Source organism: Clarias gariepinus, chromosome 15 (assembly GCF_024256425.1).
Source record: "Clarias gariepinus isolate MV-2021 ecotype Netherlands chromosome 15, CGAR_prim_01v2, whole genome shotgun sequence".
Lineage (NCBI taxonomy): Eukaryota > Metazoa > Chordata > Actinopteri > Siluriformes > Clariidae > Clarias > Clarias gariepinus.
The window spans coordinates 18,402,858-18,416,801 of record NC_071114.1 but is presented as its reverse complement, the minus strand read 5'-3'; the positions used below and the strand labels follow the sequence as shown (position 1 = coordinate 18,416,801).

General features: G+C 38.3%; 1 protein-coding gene across 3 annotated transcripts; it reads right to left on the bottom strand.

Annotated features, from left to right (window-relative positions):
• Positions 1 to 293: 293 nt before the first annotated feature.
• Positions 294 to 12,896, bottom strand: ncln (nicalin). 3 transcript variants are annotated; one of them, XM_053513196.1, is made up of 15 exons: positions 12,623 to 12,896; positions 11,744 to 11,934; positions 11,486 to 11,630; positions 10,962 to 11,056; positions 10,680 to 10,760; positions 10,339 to 10,442; positions 10,156 to 10,244; positions 9,823 to 9,962; positions 8,593 to 8,771; positions 8,423 to 8,510; positions 6,546 to 6,584; positions 3,617 to 3,780; positions 3,454 to 3,507; positions 2,608 to 2,686; positions 294 to 2,155 (listed from the first exon to the last, which is right to left on the bottom strand). In XM_053513196.1, exons 1-15 carry the CDS (start codon positions 12,795 to 12,797, stop codon positions 2,093 to 2,095), a joined length of 1,686 nt encoding a protein of 561 aa, XP_053369171.1. In that variant the 5' UTR covers positions 12,798 to 12,896; the 3' UTR covers positions 294 to 2,092. The 3 variants fall into 3 exon arrangements, with proteins under 3 accessions (XP_053369171.1, XP_053369172.1, XP_053369173.1); XM_053513197.1 differs by having other exon boundaries at positions 3,617 to 3,777; XM_053513198.1 differs by having other exon boundaries at positions 11,486 to 11,627.
• Positions 12,897 to 13,944: the final 1,048 nt, after the last annotated feature.

Here is a 13,944-nt window from a genome sequence, read left to right as displayed (position 1 = left end):
GGGATGGTTTCTGTCCTGCTGTGTGGAAATGTAAAGCTACCGTAATACAACTCTGAAATGTGTTTAATACAGTACATGGTCAATGCTCGCTGCATTGGGTTTATTTTTGGTTATCAAAATACCTAGAGAGAAAGGGCTTAGATTCATTTCTTAAAAATGTTTTGAATTGAGATTTTTTCCCCCCTTGAACCATATTTTGAGAAATAAACTTAAAAAATTTCAGTCCAATAATGAAGACAGAATATTTTTTTATATCTTGCTGATTTTCATTGGAAATAAAAATATCACAGGGCTATTTCAACAAAACTCTTTATTCCTTAATCTGTCATTTCACTCATTGTTTCAATTTTGCCGCAAGTGTCAAAGCTTTCGTACATAGGCTCACACACAGCCAACAAAACCTTAGATCTCGGCTAAATGAAGGAAACCAGGTAAAATCAGTGCAAGGTGAAGCTTTATCTGCTTCCATAAATAACAGCAGAAAAACTAAAGCGGGGGGGGGGGGAGGGTGAGTGTTTCGCTCTTGCTGAAGGATACGAACATATGACTCTGGTGTGGAGTGGAAAGCAGGAACAGAAGGTCGAGGTATAGTGTGTTTCTTTCCCTTCAGCAGACTGTTATGGCTATCCAAAGTGGTGGATGTAAGATAAGATAGAAAGCTAGAAGAATGAAGTTATTAACAGGGAAAGTATTACACAGGTTATGTAATATCACATAATCAAGTGTTAGATTTTTACTCCAGAGGATGAATGGATGATTTTGCTGAGTGACAGGGTTCCCCAAGTTGACAAGGGCAGAGCCTAGGTTAAATCCCAATAACCTTTTGCAAAAGCGTAAGCGCATGACATGTTGAAAGCATGTTACCTTGGATAACTTTATAGATTAACTGCAGTTACTAAACTATATTACTATACTAGATGCTACATGCTGTCTTTAGTTAAATTAAATGTGCCATGGTTTCACTGGTAGCAGCAGGTGAATGGGATTTCCACTCAAACCAGGTAGCCAAAAAAAAAAAAAAAAAAACACCCCCCCCTGAGCACAAATTAAATGTTTTGTTAAATAAAAAAATGGTGCTGTAAAAATAAAATGCTGGTATGAATTAGTGTTGTATGTACTACTGTTGCTTAATGTGTCATGGTAGCTATTTTACAATTTTGTAAAATGTGCTAGATTGACATACTGAAAACTTGAAATATGGAGTAGAACAGTAGAAGTCTTAAGAGCAGCAAGTTGGAATATAATATTTTTTGGTTTCAAAGTTACAGCAGAAAAAGAAACACGTAACCCTCCACTACTCCTGCTTGTACCAAATTGCTTCACTTCTCATTTGCGTAATATGAAAGTTCGCTTTGCCATGTAGCCTGTCACAGCCATTTCATATTAACATTAACATTTTTTTTTTTTCATTTTAACTGGAAATCAGCACAGCTTGCTGAAAATTAATGACTGTTACTTGGGCTGTCCCCCCACAGCACCATTTTTGTGGCAAAGAAGGAAACCAAAGTGGAAAACTAAAAGGTGACCACATGATCCACTTTGCTTCCCCCCTCCAATCAAATTTAACCTTGGTGTCCCATAGTCAATAAGGGCGGAGCTGGTCACTCGGCAAAATCAGGACGTGTGAGGATATACTCATCCATCATTCTGTCCTAACTATTGCTAAACGAAATAATCAGGATTAAATGAAATGTTACGTCCAAACTGACCTGCTTTCTTAATCTAGTTAACACTTTAAGCTGTGATTTGGCCCATTTGACTTTAGCTGCCTGAGAAGATGACTGACTATTGCTTGGCAGAGATCTCACTAGCTTCAGACTGAGGCAGAGGAGTGTGAGGCAGTGTTGGACAGGAAGGAAGACTGTAAAAAAAGAAATTAAAGAAAGAAAAAAAACTGTCTCTGGCCTGAGGAGGACAAACAGACAAAAACCACACAAGGAAAATTTTGAATTTTCCCCACCCTAAAAATAAAATAAAAAAAAAATGGAGGAAGAGGCATAAAAGGGAAAAATAAACACGGACACACTCTTGGCTCCATGGTGGGACTGCAGGAGTCCCTCATATTGCAGGGATGAAATGAGCTGGAGCAGCTTTAATGCTGCTTTACTCGTGGTGCTGTGACCCGGCGAAGAACACTGTACAGAACGCCAAAATGCTGCAAGGACAAAGCACAGGATGGTTACTACAGCACTCCCACACTATGCAATCCATTCAAACATGTCTCCATCTACATTCATTTTCCCCTTTACACAGACACAGCAACCCAGAATGCACTGCAAGAGAAATGTAGTTCATAACTGTACAAAATATATAATAGATCAAAATAATATATATTTTTAATCAAGTCTAATTCTCTGCTTAGACCCCAGGGAATGTTGTGATACTTATGGTACATAGAAATAGTTGCAATCTGATTGGCTCTTGATATTTCAGTGTATGTAGACAGTCTTTTAAGAAATACTTATGGAAGGACTCTCCTGTGGCAGCACTTTGTACATCATCAGTGGTAAAGCTGTAAATTTATACTTTGACACATTTGAACAGAAGAGTTTACGACAAGCTGCATTGTTTGTATGTGTTTTTTTTTCTTCTTTCTTTCCACCTTACCTGGACAGCCAAATACACGACACCGAGATACGCAGCAATGCACAGCGCCAGCAGTAGGTCAAAGATGGCTGGTTTTACTCTGAAAGAATTTTGGAAAGAAGAATCCTTGATAATGATTGTGACCATAGATGCTAATTTCACACTTATTGATGTGGTATTTAGTTACATTAGCTTTAGAGCATAATGACATACACTGTCTGGCTTAAAAAAAAGATTTTATTCAGTAACCTTCAGTTTTGTTCACAGCAGCGCACAAATTCTTGTCAGCAGGTTGTCAATTAATTTTGATTTTAGTGCCACAAAGTTGCTAAACCTAGACCTGACCAACTGAAGCAAACCTAGATTACAACACTGCCTCCAGAGACTTGGACAGTGGCCATTATGCATGATGCGTGCATTTTCTTGCAGTGAAGCTCCCATCGCTATAGAGTAATTTTCACACGCCTCAGACTGAACTCAAGTTTTCATAAGTCTGTGTGCTTCTTCTTACGGTGGCATGCGGGGCTTCTAATGCACACGATTTTCAACTAATTTTGTTTTGTCTAAGTTTTAAAACTGGGTAAGTGTGTGTAAAAATTGGGTGCTATAAGACCAATTTATTTACAGGGTTTGAAGAAAAAGGCAGGCTTTTAACATGTGATTTTTGATAACGTAATCCCATAAAAGTGCGTTTCTCTTTGCGCCACTCAGAGGTTTTTGCGCTTGGTAGAGAATCGTTTATATCGGAGGCTGATCTATCGATTACCCGTCATGGCCAATCAAAGTGAAAACCCACCAAGTAGTTAGCACAATTAAAAAAAAAAAAGATTTCTAGTTATATTTGGTACCAGAAAAATGGATATTTACCTGTATGCATTCATCGTCTGTTTCAACTGATCATAAAAGACAAACTCAGGATCCCTAAGGGCAAAAGTTAGGGGTTGAGTTGTGTACGAGAGCTAATGGGAGTTATATGCAGACAAACACTCACAACTGTGCCATTATGTCAAGCTGTTTCTGTTACACGTACCTTTTGTCAGCCTTAACAAAATGCCTCTTGACATCTTTGAGGTAGCGTCCGAGGTAATACTCCAGGGTGCTGACCACACTGCTGTCTTTATCCACCAGCTGGGCGGCCCGAGGCTGTGCGGTCAACCAGTCGACCAGTGAAAGCAGCTGATCCTCCTGCACCTGCTAATTACAACATGTATGATGAAACATGGTGAAATCACCAGTAAATTTGCTCACTAGATTAGTCTGAATTATCTGAATGACTATAAGCTATTTCTTTAGGAAGGGGGGAAAACTCCACCCTTTGAATATGACAGAAAAAAAACCTAATACCTCTAATACAGCAATATACCCAGGGTCAGGGGTAGCTCAGTGGTTAAGGCGTTGGACTACGGTTCGGAAGATCCCAGGTTCAAACCCCACAACCACCAAGTTGCCACTGTTGGGCCCTTGAGCAAGGCCCTTAACCCTCAACTGCTCAGATGTGTAATGAGATAAAAATGTAAGTCGCTCTGGATAAGAGCGTCTGCCAAATGACTAAATGTAAATGTAAATGTATACCCTAATAAAGCAAAACCCCTAATACCTCTATCTCACCTGCGCGGTTTCGCGCGGTGGCCGTAAGTACGGTTCATCACGAGTCACAGCAAGTTTTTGGCGCTGTAAGTACGTTTCCATCTTTCTGCGCGAAAAATTAAACATGTTTATTTATTTTTTTTTATATTAACATGTTGCACGGTGCCTAACACTGCATCTCACCGTGAGTCAAACCGCATAGATGAGAGGGTATAAAAACTGATATAGGAACAAGGGCTGATGGAACTAATCAGTTCCAGATGGATGTTTTGTTCCTCTTGGTGCTTAAGGTCGGTGCTTTAAAATAGCTGGAGCTAGCAGAGCTTGTCCTCGATTACTTTTTACACAGTATGAGCCATCACATACACAACCAAATCCCAAACATTGGTTTTCTTACAGACTCGGCTCTTACAGAATTTAGCTTGGCCACTTCACATGACCGAGACCAACGCCCTGAAAATGCTAGATGTGCTTTAACCTATTTTAAAATCTGGGGTAAGAACTTTCAGTTCATTTTGGACAATGTTTTCACTCATATTTAACTAGCAATGGTGCCGATACCGATACCTTGTTTACTTTTCGGATCCTGAAACTTTTAATAATCAGCTGATATCTATGTAGGGCTTAAACGATTCCTCGAGTAACTCGAGTAATTCGATTACAAAAAATGATAGAGGCAAAATCTTCTGCCTCAAAGCTTTTTTAAAAATAATTTTAAAAGCTTTGCGTTATGTTTTGGCACAATTATTTGTTTGGAGTGACACAGCGCACTTCCAGATGCAAGCCGCCACTAAACACAGACAAAGAAGAAGCGCTTACGTCACCCACAAAGCGGAAGGAGACACAAACATTAGCTGTGTATTGATTTGAGGGAGCAGTCTGTTGCGGGCTGCAAAATGGAAGGGAGCGATAAAAATATCAGCGAGCCAAGAGAAATCAGCAATAGAAAACGACAGAAATTGTCAGTAAAGGCTTATGTTATGCCCGAGCTGTAAAGTTGGAAACTTTTAGTCCTGAAAGTTAAGCTCCACAACTTTTTGTATAATTATTTAATTTAATGTGTGCCTTAGTTTTTTGATGCTTAGTCATTTTAAATAACTTTTTTTTTTGTTTTTGCATCTGAGAAAAGGCTTTAAAATAAGAATGTATGGCACTGTAGTGCACTTAATTCATCTCGGTCAACTTTATGCTATTCCTTGTATTGTGAATAATGACAATATTTATTTTTGATAAAATGCTGTATGCATTTAAAAAATAAAAGGTGATTTTTCTAAAAAGAAAAATCAATTAATTGTTTCTCTTATATATTTTACATTGCTGTTTAATTAAGCAAAAGTAAATTTTATTCGATTAAATTTTGGTTAGAATACTCGATTACTAAAATATTCGATAGCTACAGCCCTAAATCTATGTGATAATTATTTCTTCCTAGAAAACTTGACTTTTTTTCTATCTGAAGTGCTCTAAAATACACACACTCTCTAATTACATACAGAACATACTAGATGTGTCCGAAGAATTGCGTAGAATTTAATTGCACTCATAAGCGTGCAACACCATCTGTTGAATTTTGGAATAAACTAAAATTTGTTACCATAAAGTGTTACGGTATGATAGTGTGAGATCATGTTTATTAAGTAGATTTGCACAATTGTAAGAAAATATTAAGAAATTTTGTAAGTTTAGTTTAGATTAAGGGCATTTTCCATTTAAATTTCGAATTAGCATATCTTATCTTATCTTCCCATGCGATTGTGATGAAACAAAGTCGATATCAAGCTCGGCCAAATACACCAGCGAAAACCCCATTAAAATTAATTTGATAATTTTTACGTGATGCGTGCACAAACAGAGACAAAAAAAAAAAACTAAAACCATCTTGATGTGTTTCATTACTCGTCCTACATCCCACCTAATTATTTTTTTCACAAATATTTTGTACAGACACACATACATACATACATGTATCCATGCATACTACATACAGAGTCAACCAAAAAGTATTTATCCACACAGGAAAAAATAAAAAATTGTATGATGTATATTATATTAATATAATAATTAAAATATCATTGTCATAATATTACCATATATATCAATATATAACATATAACAAATTTAAATATTAAGGTATTGATTTTTTTTTATTATTATTATTATTAATAATAATAATAATAATAATAAGTATTGAAGCGTTTCTTGTTCTGAAGTGTGTATACATTTTTTTAGCTGACTATGCAAGCAAAAAAAAAAACTTGGACTCAAGTTTTTGTGACAGCTTCTTATTTGTTATTCAGTGTCCTGAAACATCATCATCAAACTGCTAATCAAACACTTAATGCATGAGGTGACGAGATGAGTCATGAACTTACCATCTGCTCTGTGAAGATCTCCAGATCTCCGTTAGTGCCCTGTGGGATTCACAAGATGCTGTTAGTCCAGTGTTCAATTTCACCTTCATTTACACTGACACCAGCCTATCACGACCTACTACAGCTTTTAAATTCTGAATTCTGAGTGAACACAGCAGTTGACAAATTTTCTATAACAGCCATTTTGACAGTGCAGCTGAAAAATCGGTTTTATATTAATGTGCTCGTAAAACCAAAAACATTATTGCTCCAATAGAAACATCATTTTCACAGAGCATTACGTCATAGTAGGGACATTAAAGGATTTTAAAGGGGAGTAAAGAAACAATATATATTTTTTACTTATTCAGAAAAATTGTTTTTTTTTTTAGGTTAAAAAATAAGTAGGGGTGGGCGATATACCAGTAGACACGGTTAACCGGTAGAAATTTGTCAACCGATAGAGATTTTGGTCTATCGTCTTAATCGCGATTGAGATCACGTGATGTTGCACGTCACGTAACCATGCAATACACATTCACTTCTATGGGAAGCCAAACACATATAAAGTGGGACGAAACTGTGGCACCCGATTGAGCCGGCGTGGGCAGACCAAATATCCAGACCCGGTGGATCACGCAGCGCACTTGAGCAGCGCTGCTCGAATCACAAACCTGCGCGACGCTGATAGAAATAGACCGCGCTGACCATCAAAATACATCTTACCCCGCTGGGATGCGCACAGGCAGACACAAACCAGGCATGGCAAGGCGGAAAACAATATTAAACAGTCCTGACATTTTAAATAAATTGTTTTTAAATAAAAAAAAACAGTGGGTCGCACAGGTTTGTGATTCGAGCGGCGCTGCTAAAGTTGGTCTGCGCTGCGCGATCCACCGGGTCTGATATGATCCACTAGGCTGCGCAAATAAACCAGATCATCTCTGCGCTATCCAGATAGTCGCACTGCGCTGTCCACTGGGCCGCGCAGATATTTGGCTCAATCAGGTGCCACAGTTTCGTCCCACTTTTGATGTGTTTGGCTTCACATACACTTCGACAATGGAAGAAGACGGTGAGCAGCAGTGACTTTGCTTACATGTGACAAAAAAAATGCATCGTCTGTGGTGTGGAATTGGTTTTGGTATAAGAAAATGGATACGAATGAGATGAACGTGATTTGCAATGTACGCAAGTGCACTGTTTTAACAAGTGGTGAAAACACGTCAAACCTTTTCTATCATCTGAAATCCAAGTATCCAAACGAATATGGCCAAATTAAAAAAATGCAGACCTCAGCAATTCACAAAAAGTGTTTTGTTTTTTTTATCAAGGATGGACACCAACACCCATGTGAAAGTTAAAAGGCTTAACAGAAGCATGGCTGTATTAAATAAGTTTACATAGTCAAATAAATAAGAGTTGTAGGTCATGGGTCTTTTAACATGTAAAGCGTGCCGAGATAACCATCTCACACGTGCAACGTTAGCTAGATTAGCTCATGACAAGTGTGCTTGACTATCACAACTACTAGATGACAGTATTGGATGAGGACTGAGACTTGGCTAAACGATTTGGAGCAATGGACAAAGGACATGAAGTCTGAGGAGTGTGATGATTACATTTTAGTCATGCACCCAGCATGCATATTGGCCTCTTGACAAGTCTCTGGCGGCATTGTTTTGATCTGGGGTTGCAGTTGGTCAGGTCTAGGCTTAGCAACATTATGTGGCAATAAAATAAAGACGACCTCAATGTAATGAGTCTATGGGTTTTTTATTTCCCCTTAATGAACCAGGCATATTTTAAGACTCTAGGAAAGGGTGTATCATTATGACATGTATTCGCTGTGGACATATGCATTACAGACAAAATATCTTTAAACACAGTTCTCTCACCTTCTCAGTCAGGTTATAAACCACTCGTGCTAGAGCCTCTGCGATCAGTTTAGTGTTCCTACTGAGTTTCTTAAGGTCCACATGATTCCTAGACACACACACAAACACCACACATTAGCTCATTAAACAGGGAAAAAGATTAGCAAGCTGTCAAAGAGACCATCACTGACCGAAGGTCCATGATGGAGTTTCGCGTGGAGCTGCGGTGGCTCTCTAGGTGCGAGAGCGTGAAGGCAGGAAGGCGGCGAATCCCAAAGCGCTCGTGTTCCCACGCCAGGGTATCGTCAGCCAGATTAATCTTCTTATGCACCATGGAGAACTTCAGCTCTGGGTACTGCTGAGATACAACCTGACAAGAGAAATATAGCAATCTCAATGATGATTGGGATTTGTTTTAGTTTAAAATCATGTACACAATGTTTCCATGGCCCAAGGTCTTTGTTCACATTAAGACACAACTTGTCCATTTATAAAAATTTTTTGTATGTCTTTTAAAGAAGATGTGTAGCGCCTGCCAATGAAAGTGTTACTCTGTACTGGGAAAATTATGTTATTAGAAAATGAAATAGCATTCGCACACCTATGCTTCTTAATACATGTTCTGTGAATGTGACATTGAAAAGCTCGAAACAAGTCCCAAAACTTACAACATGAAATTTATAGCAGAATTGTCCCACAAAAATCATATCAATCATATACGGAAAAACTGCTTTTTTTTTTTTTTTTTTTTTTAAAGATGTGAACCAAGCATTATTAATGACCAAAAAAAAAATCACAGTTCTAGTATTCCATCATCTCACACAGACTATAAAAATGAAGGTAACCACTAACAAAACAAAATGAGCCTCTTTCATGTCATTCTGCCCAACTACATGATATTTACTGTATGCCTCTCATTTTAAGAAGAAGCTCCAGACCCTAATACCTGGGAATGAGTTATCACTCAAAAACGTATTAAAAGAGCAGTCTTGTTTTTCTTCTCAATAAAATGTGAGATGAACCTTTTACCATATAAACCTTAAATGGTCATTTGTAGTAAACCTGAAATGGTGGAAATGTTTGTTTTGTTTTTTCTGGCTAACAGTTACAGGAAATTAAGTAATTTAGCACTTGTTCCCAAATTATGAGCACAGAACATGTCATATAACACAAGTCTAATTAAACCCAAACTGAATAAGAACTTTCACTGACAAATCAACAGTGTATCTGCCTGGAAACAAACAGCAGTCCCAACGCCCAAATAATAAATAAAATAAAGTTCTATAAAGCGTATACGACAATGTTAACACAATATGCAAAATATGCAAATTAAAAAGATAAACTTGTCCACAAATTAAGTTTTTTTTTTTTTTTTTTTTGCAAGTCACAGGCAAGCAGCTAGCTTTGTGTGTGTGTTTTACCGTTTGCAGCTCTCGGAGCAGAGCGTACTGAGGCGTGCCTTCTTTAGGAGGTTTAGACACGTGCAGGTAAAGATTGTCCCCATGCCCCAGTGTGTCCAAACACAAGACGAACGCCACATTATCCTGTAGGAGACTAGATTCTAATAAAAAGATTTTAAAAATTATGGTAATGATTATATAAAATAATAAAAATAATAATAAAATAAAAACACCTCACAATATTAGAAAGAACCATAAACACAGGACATAGCATTTTGCATTGATTAATAAATAAACAACAATTTTTTCATAATAGAACACGGTATAATGTATTTAAGGAAAAACAGTATTCACCTGTGTGGTCCAAATTATCCTCTAACCACCGTTTAGTGCCTTGATAGTTAAACTTTCCTCCGCCAGACAGGAAAAAGAGCAAGTTGTACCTATAAAACCAAGCAAGCCTGTTTACACATGAGAATCTAAAAGCATATTTCAGATCACATTTCATTTCCTAAACAAATGCACAAATTTTTCTACCCGGCATGAGTCCGTTTGTGAGAGTAGAGTCTGGAGAAAAGTCGAGCCAGCTCCAGGAGCACGGTCACACCACTGCCGTTAGAGTCAGCACCGTACGACAACCACTATCATCACACACACACACACTAATTAGAACAATAGGCATTATGTTATATACTATACATCATGTACAAAGTTGCTGATGTGTGGGGAAACTTTTTTTTAAAAAAACAAACTAAAATGTTATGTTATTGTTTTATAGGGACTAAATGTGGTTTATGAAACAAGCAGCTCATTATTGTTAAGAATCTATGTCATCATTGAGAACACATCACTACATATATAACCGCAGAATTCCTCACCGGAGCCACTCCAAAAGAATCGTAGTGGGCCACAAGAACAATAGTGGGCAGATCTTCTCCTCCTGCTCCTGCTAATTTACCCTGAAAACCATGAGCAAGACCAGCGTTGTAACGATGACATCAACAATCATAAGCATTAAAACAACCCGGCCTGACTCAATATTAAATCCCGAACCAATACCAGAGGTCCCACCTAATGTGATTTTTATTAAGGCCTAATTTAACCACCAATATGAATGATCAAGATTCTGGCCCTGTATACCGCTAAAGAAGCGAGCTCACCTCAATACTAGTGATGGCCCAGTCACTCACAGCTTTGCTCTGAGCTCCACTCGTCACCATCTGAAAGCCATTTGCAGTGGCAGAGTGCAGGAGCACTGCACGAAAAATAATTTAAAAAAAAAGATTAAATGATTCACACCAGAAATTAAGGCCAAGTTGTGGATCCTGCAGTGTAGTTTGTGTTGTGTGAACAATGTGAGCTTTCAAGGGAAATAAAAAAATGCATGGAAGAGGAGGAATAAGAAGAAGAAAAGGAAAAAAGTCAGGAGGAACAGCAAAATAGGAAAAACAAGAAGAGGAAGAAAAAAAAAGTAATATAGGAAAAAAGACAGAAGATGAAAACTACAAAGAAGTGAAATAAAAAAGATGTTAAAAAGGAAGAGAAAGAAGTGAAAGAAGGCAAGAAGAAAAAACAAAGAAAAAAGAAAGAAGAATTTTGCAGTTGCAGAGCTGCTGTTATAGAAAATTAAACACCTTCTGACCAATCAAAATCCAGAGTTCAACAGCTCACCATACTGACATACCTTCAGCTGCAGAGGAGGAGCCCTGTGAAGCAGAGGACACCTGCGTCTGGGTGTAAATAGAAAGCAGTTCATCATCCTCCAGAGCAAAGTAAACAGGAACGATGGTCTCTGTGGCCATCAGCTCCGGTTCCAGCTCCATGAACTGCTACGGAATATAAAAAAAAAAAAAAGAAAGACATAATGCAACAGCAAAAATGCAAATGTTTACTGTTTAAGTCTTCGAACACAGGTGATGTGGTGTCGATTGTGGGCTTTTACTTGCACAATGTCCTGAGGCATTGTGGACATGTTCTTGGGGAGGATGATGACGACAGCCCCCGCAGACTGCCGGAGAGCCTTTTGGTATTTCTCGTAGGAGAAATCAGACAGTCGCATCATCACGCAGCGACGGCTTAGCACCTCGGCCTCCACCGTACGGGCTTCAGTGTTCAAAATCGCGTTCCTTGATCCTGCGAACAGAGTACAGGATCACATCGGTGAGAAAATGCATAATAACCTTATGATCGCATGTAGTCATCTGCAAACTTATTGCCTCCTTAATGAATGAAAGCACAAAAAAATTCTACTTTACAATGTCAGACCAGGTTAGAGACATTTCTAGAATTTCTTGGACCTCCTTTGGGACATACAGAACATCTGAACTGTTATGTACTTCAAACCCCAGGGACAGAGCCGTGCCACAACCGTTGCACAGATTTGAATGCATGTTTTAAGGCTTTCTCTTATCAATATTACATTTAAAACCATATATTAACCTTCTGGCAGAGGCAACCAGGATTTGGTGAGTTGAAGGGTGCCAGTATTTATGCGTCCCCCTATGCTTGTGTACGACAGTGTGTGAAATTGACATCACAAGGACATTATTAGACCGATGCATTTTCGGTCAAAAAGCAACTTTTATTGTTATTAGTAAATATAAACCTAAATATTGTCCCACTGCTAGTCAGATAGCAGCAGCTAACGGCTAGCATAGCTAGCATTTAAATAACAAGCGGGCTTTTCTGTAAGTTAGTGTATTTTATAAAGAGATGACCCACACACACGGTGACTGAACCTATCGCACCCGCGTTCCTTACGATATTTTAACAAATTTAAACGAGACGGATGTGTTCTCCGGGGTTAAGAGGACGTCTGTACCGTAGTTCTGCCCCTGTAGGTCATACTGCTGCATGCGGTACACCGTGAACTCATGAGCCGCTTCAGCCGGGAGCGGAGACACCAGGATCAACACTGCGGGCAAAAACACGATAATCGTCAGCGGAAAGGCCGATTTCAGCATGTTGTCAAACACCTCGCTAGCCTCCTCGAACATGATGGAAAAGAATTCCTGAAATCCGCTTCAGGAGAAACCAGGAACAATGAATGGAAACCGTTTTAAACTGACAGCTCTGGGTTTCAATGCTACAATCAGCCTGAAGGACCCGAGATTTTTATTCCGGCGATTTCTCAGGACACCTAAACTGCGCTCCAGCACTGTGAGACCACACACTGGTGTTTTTCCGGCCACCGCCTCTAGATGCCGCTGTGGTAGCACTGCCGCCATCTTAGAACAGCGGAAAGATCAACAAAGAGCTTACATCGACACGAAGTGAAATAAAAGTAAACCGTGTTTGGCAGTCTATATAAATTGAAGAAAGGTTTTCTCTGTATATGGGTCAGAACTCCATTTTGAGTGATACCTAAACCATTCTTACCTTAAGTCTGTGCCATTAACGAAACGAAAAACGTTAAGCAGAAGAGACGTTATGAGCAGTTATGTGCCAAATCACGTCACAGCACCCAGCAATGTTTATTTGAATAAATTACATTATTTGGCTCAACATAAGTTCTATATAGTCTGCTTTTAACATACAGTGGGTAAAGAAAAGAATCACTTCCTTAAAGTAATCCCATTCTGTTACTTTGCAGCCTGAAATGAAGACAGATAAAGTTTTTGACAGAAACAGTTCTTTTCCAAATCAATGATTTTTTTTTCTAACAAGCTGATATGTCTTTTATTTTAATGTTAAATGTTACACAGAGTAAATACAGCTGTATAAAATGAAAACTGTGACTGTCCCAATTTCAAGCTTTAAAGCAACAACATGTGTTTAAAATAAGGCACGGTGAGTCTTTTTTAGACCCACTGTATATCATTTATTCATAACATCATTCCCCTATTGTTTTAGAATTAATGCACCCATTTAATTTTTGTTCGGCCTCTCAGAAGTTCGTGCTCATTTTAATGTTATAATTTTCATTTAGCCTACAAGTTATATTAAAGAATTTATAAATCAATGAATTAATGCATTGCCATTTATAGGTGTACCAGGTGGGTGCAAAATCTCATAATAACTGCATAATTTATGGCCATAAATTCTCAGCTCCATAGGAGCTCCAGAGTGGGTGTGCAGTGCATATTTTCACCTCAGACCATAAGATGTATGTATGCACTGTGTCTTTCATTAATTGAAATCTGA

Excerpts from the sequence above, each read along its gene's own strand:
- ncln (XM_053513196.1), bottom strand. The coding sequence starts at position 12,797 with ATGTTCGAGGAGGCTAGCGAGGTGTTTGACAACATGCTGAAATCGGCC. Across the intron at positions 3,781-6,545 it reads AGATCTTCACAGAGCAGATG|CAGGTGCAGGAGGATCAGCT; the intron begins GTAAGTTCATGA and ends TGTTGTAATTAG. Across the intron at positions 2,687-3,453 it reads CAGACGATGAATGCATACAG|AGTAAAACCAGCCATCTTTG; the intron begins GTAAATATCCAT and ends AAATTCTTTCAG.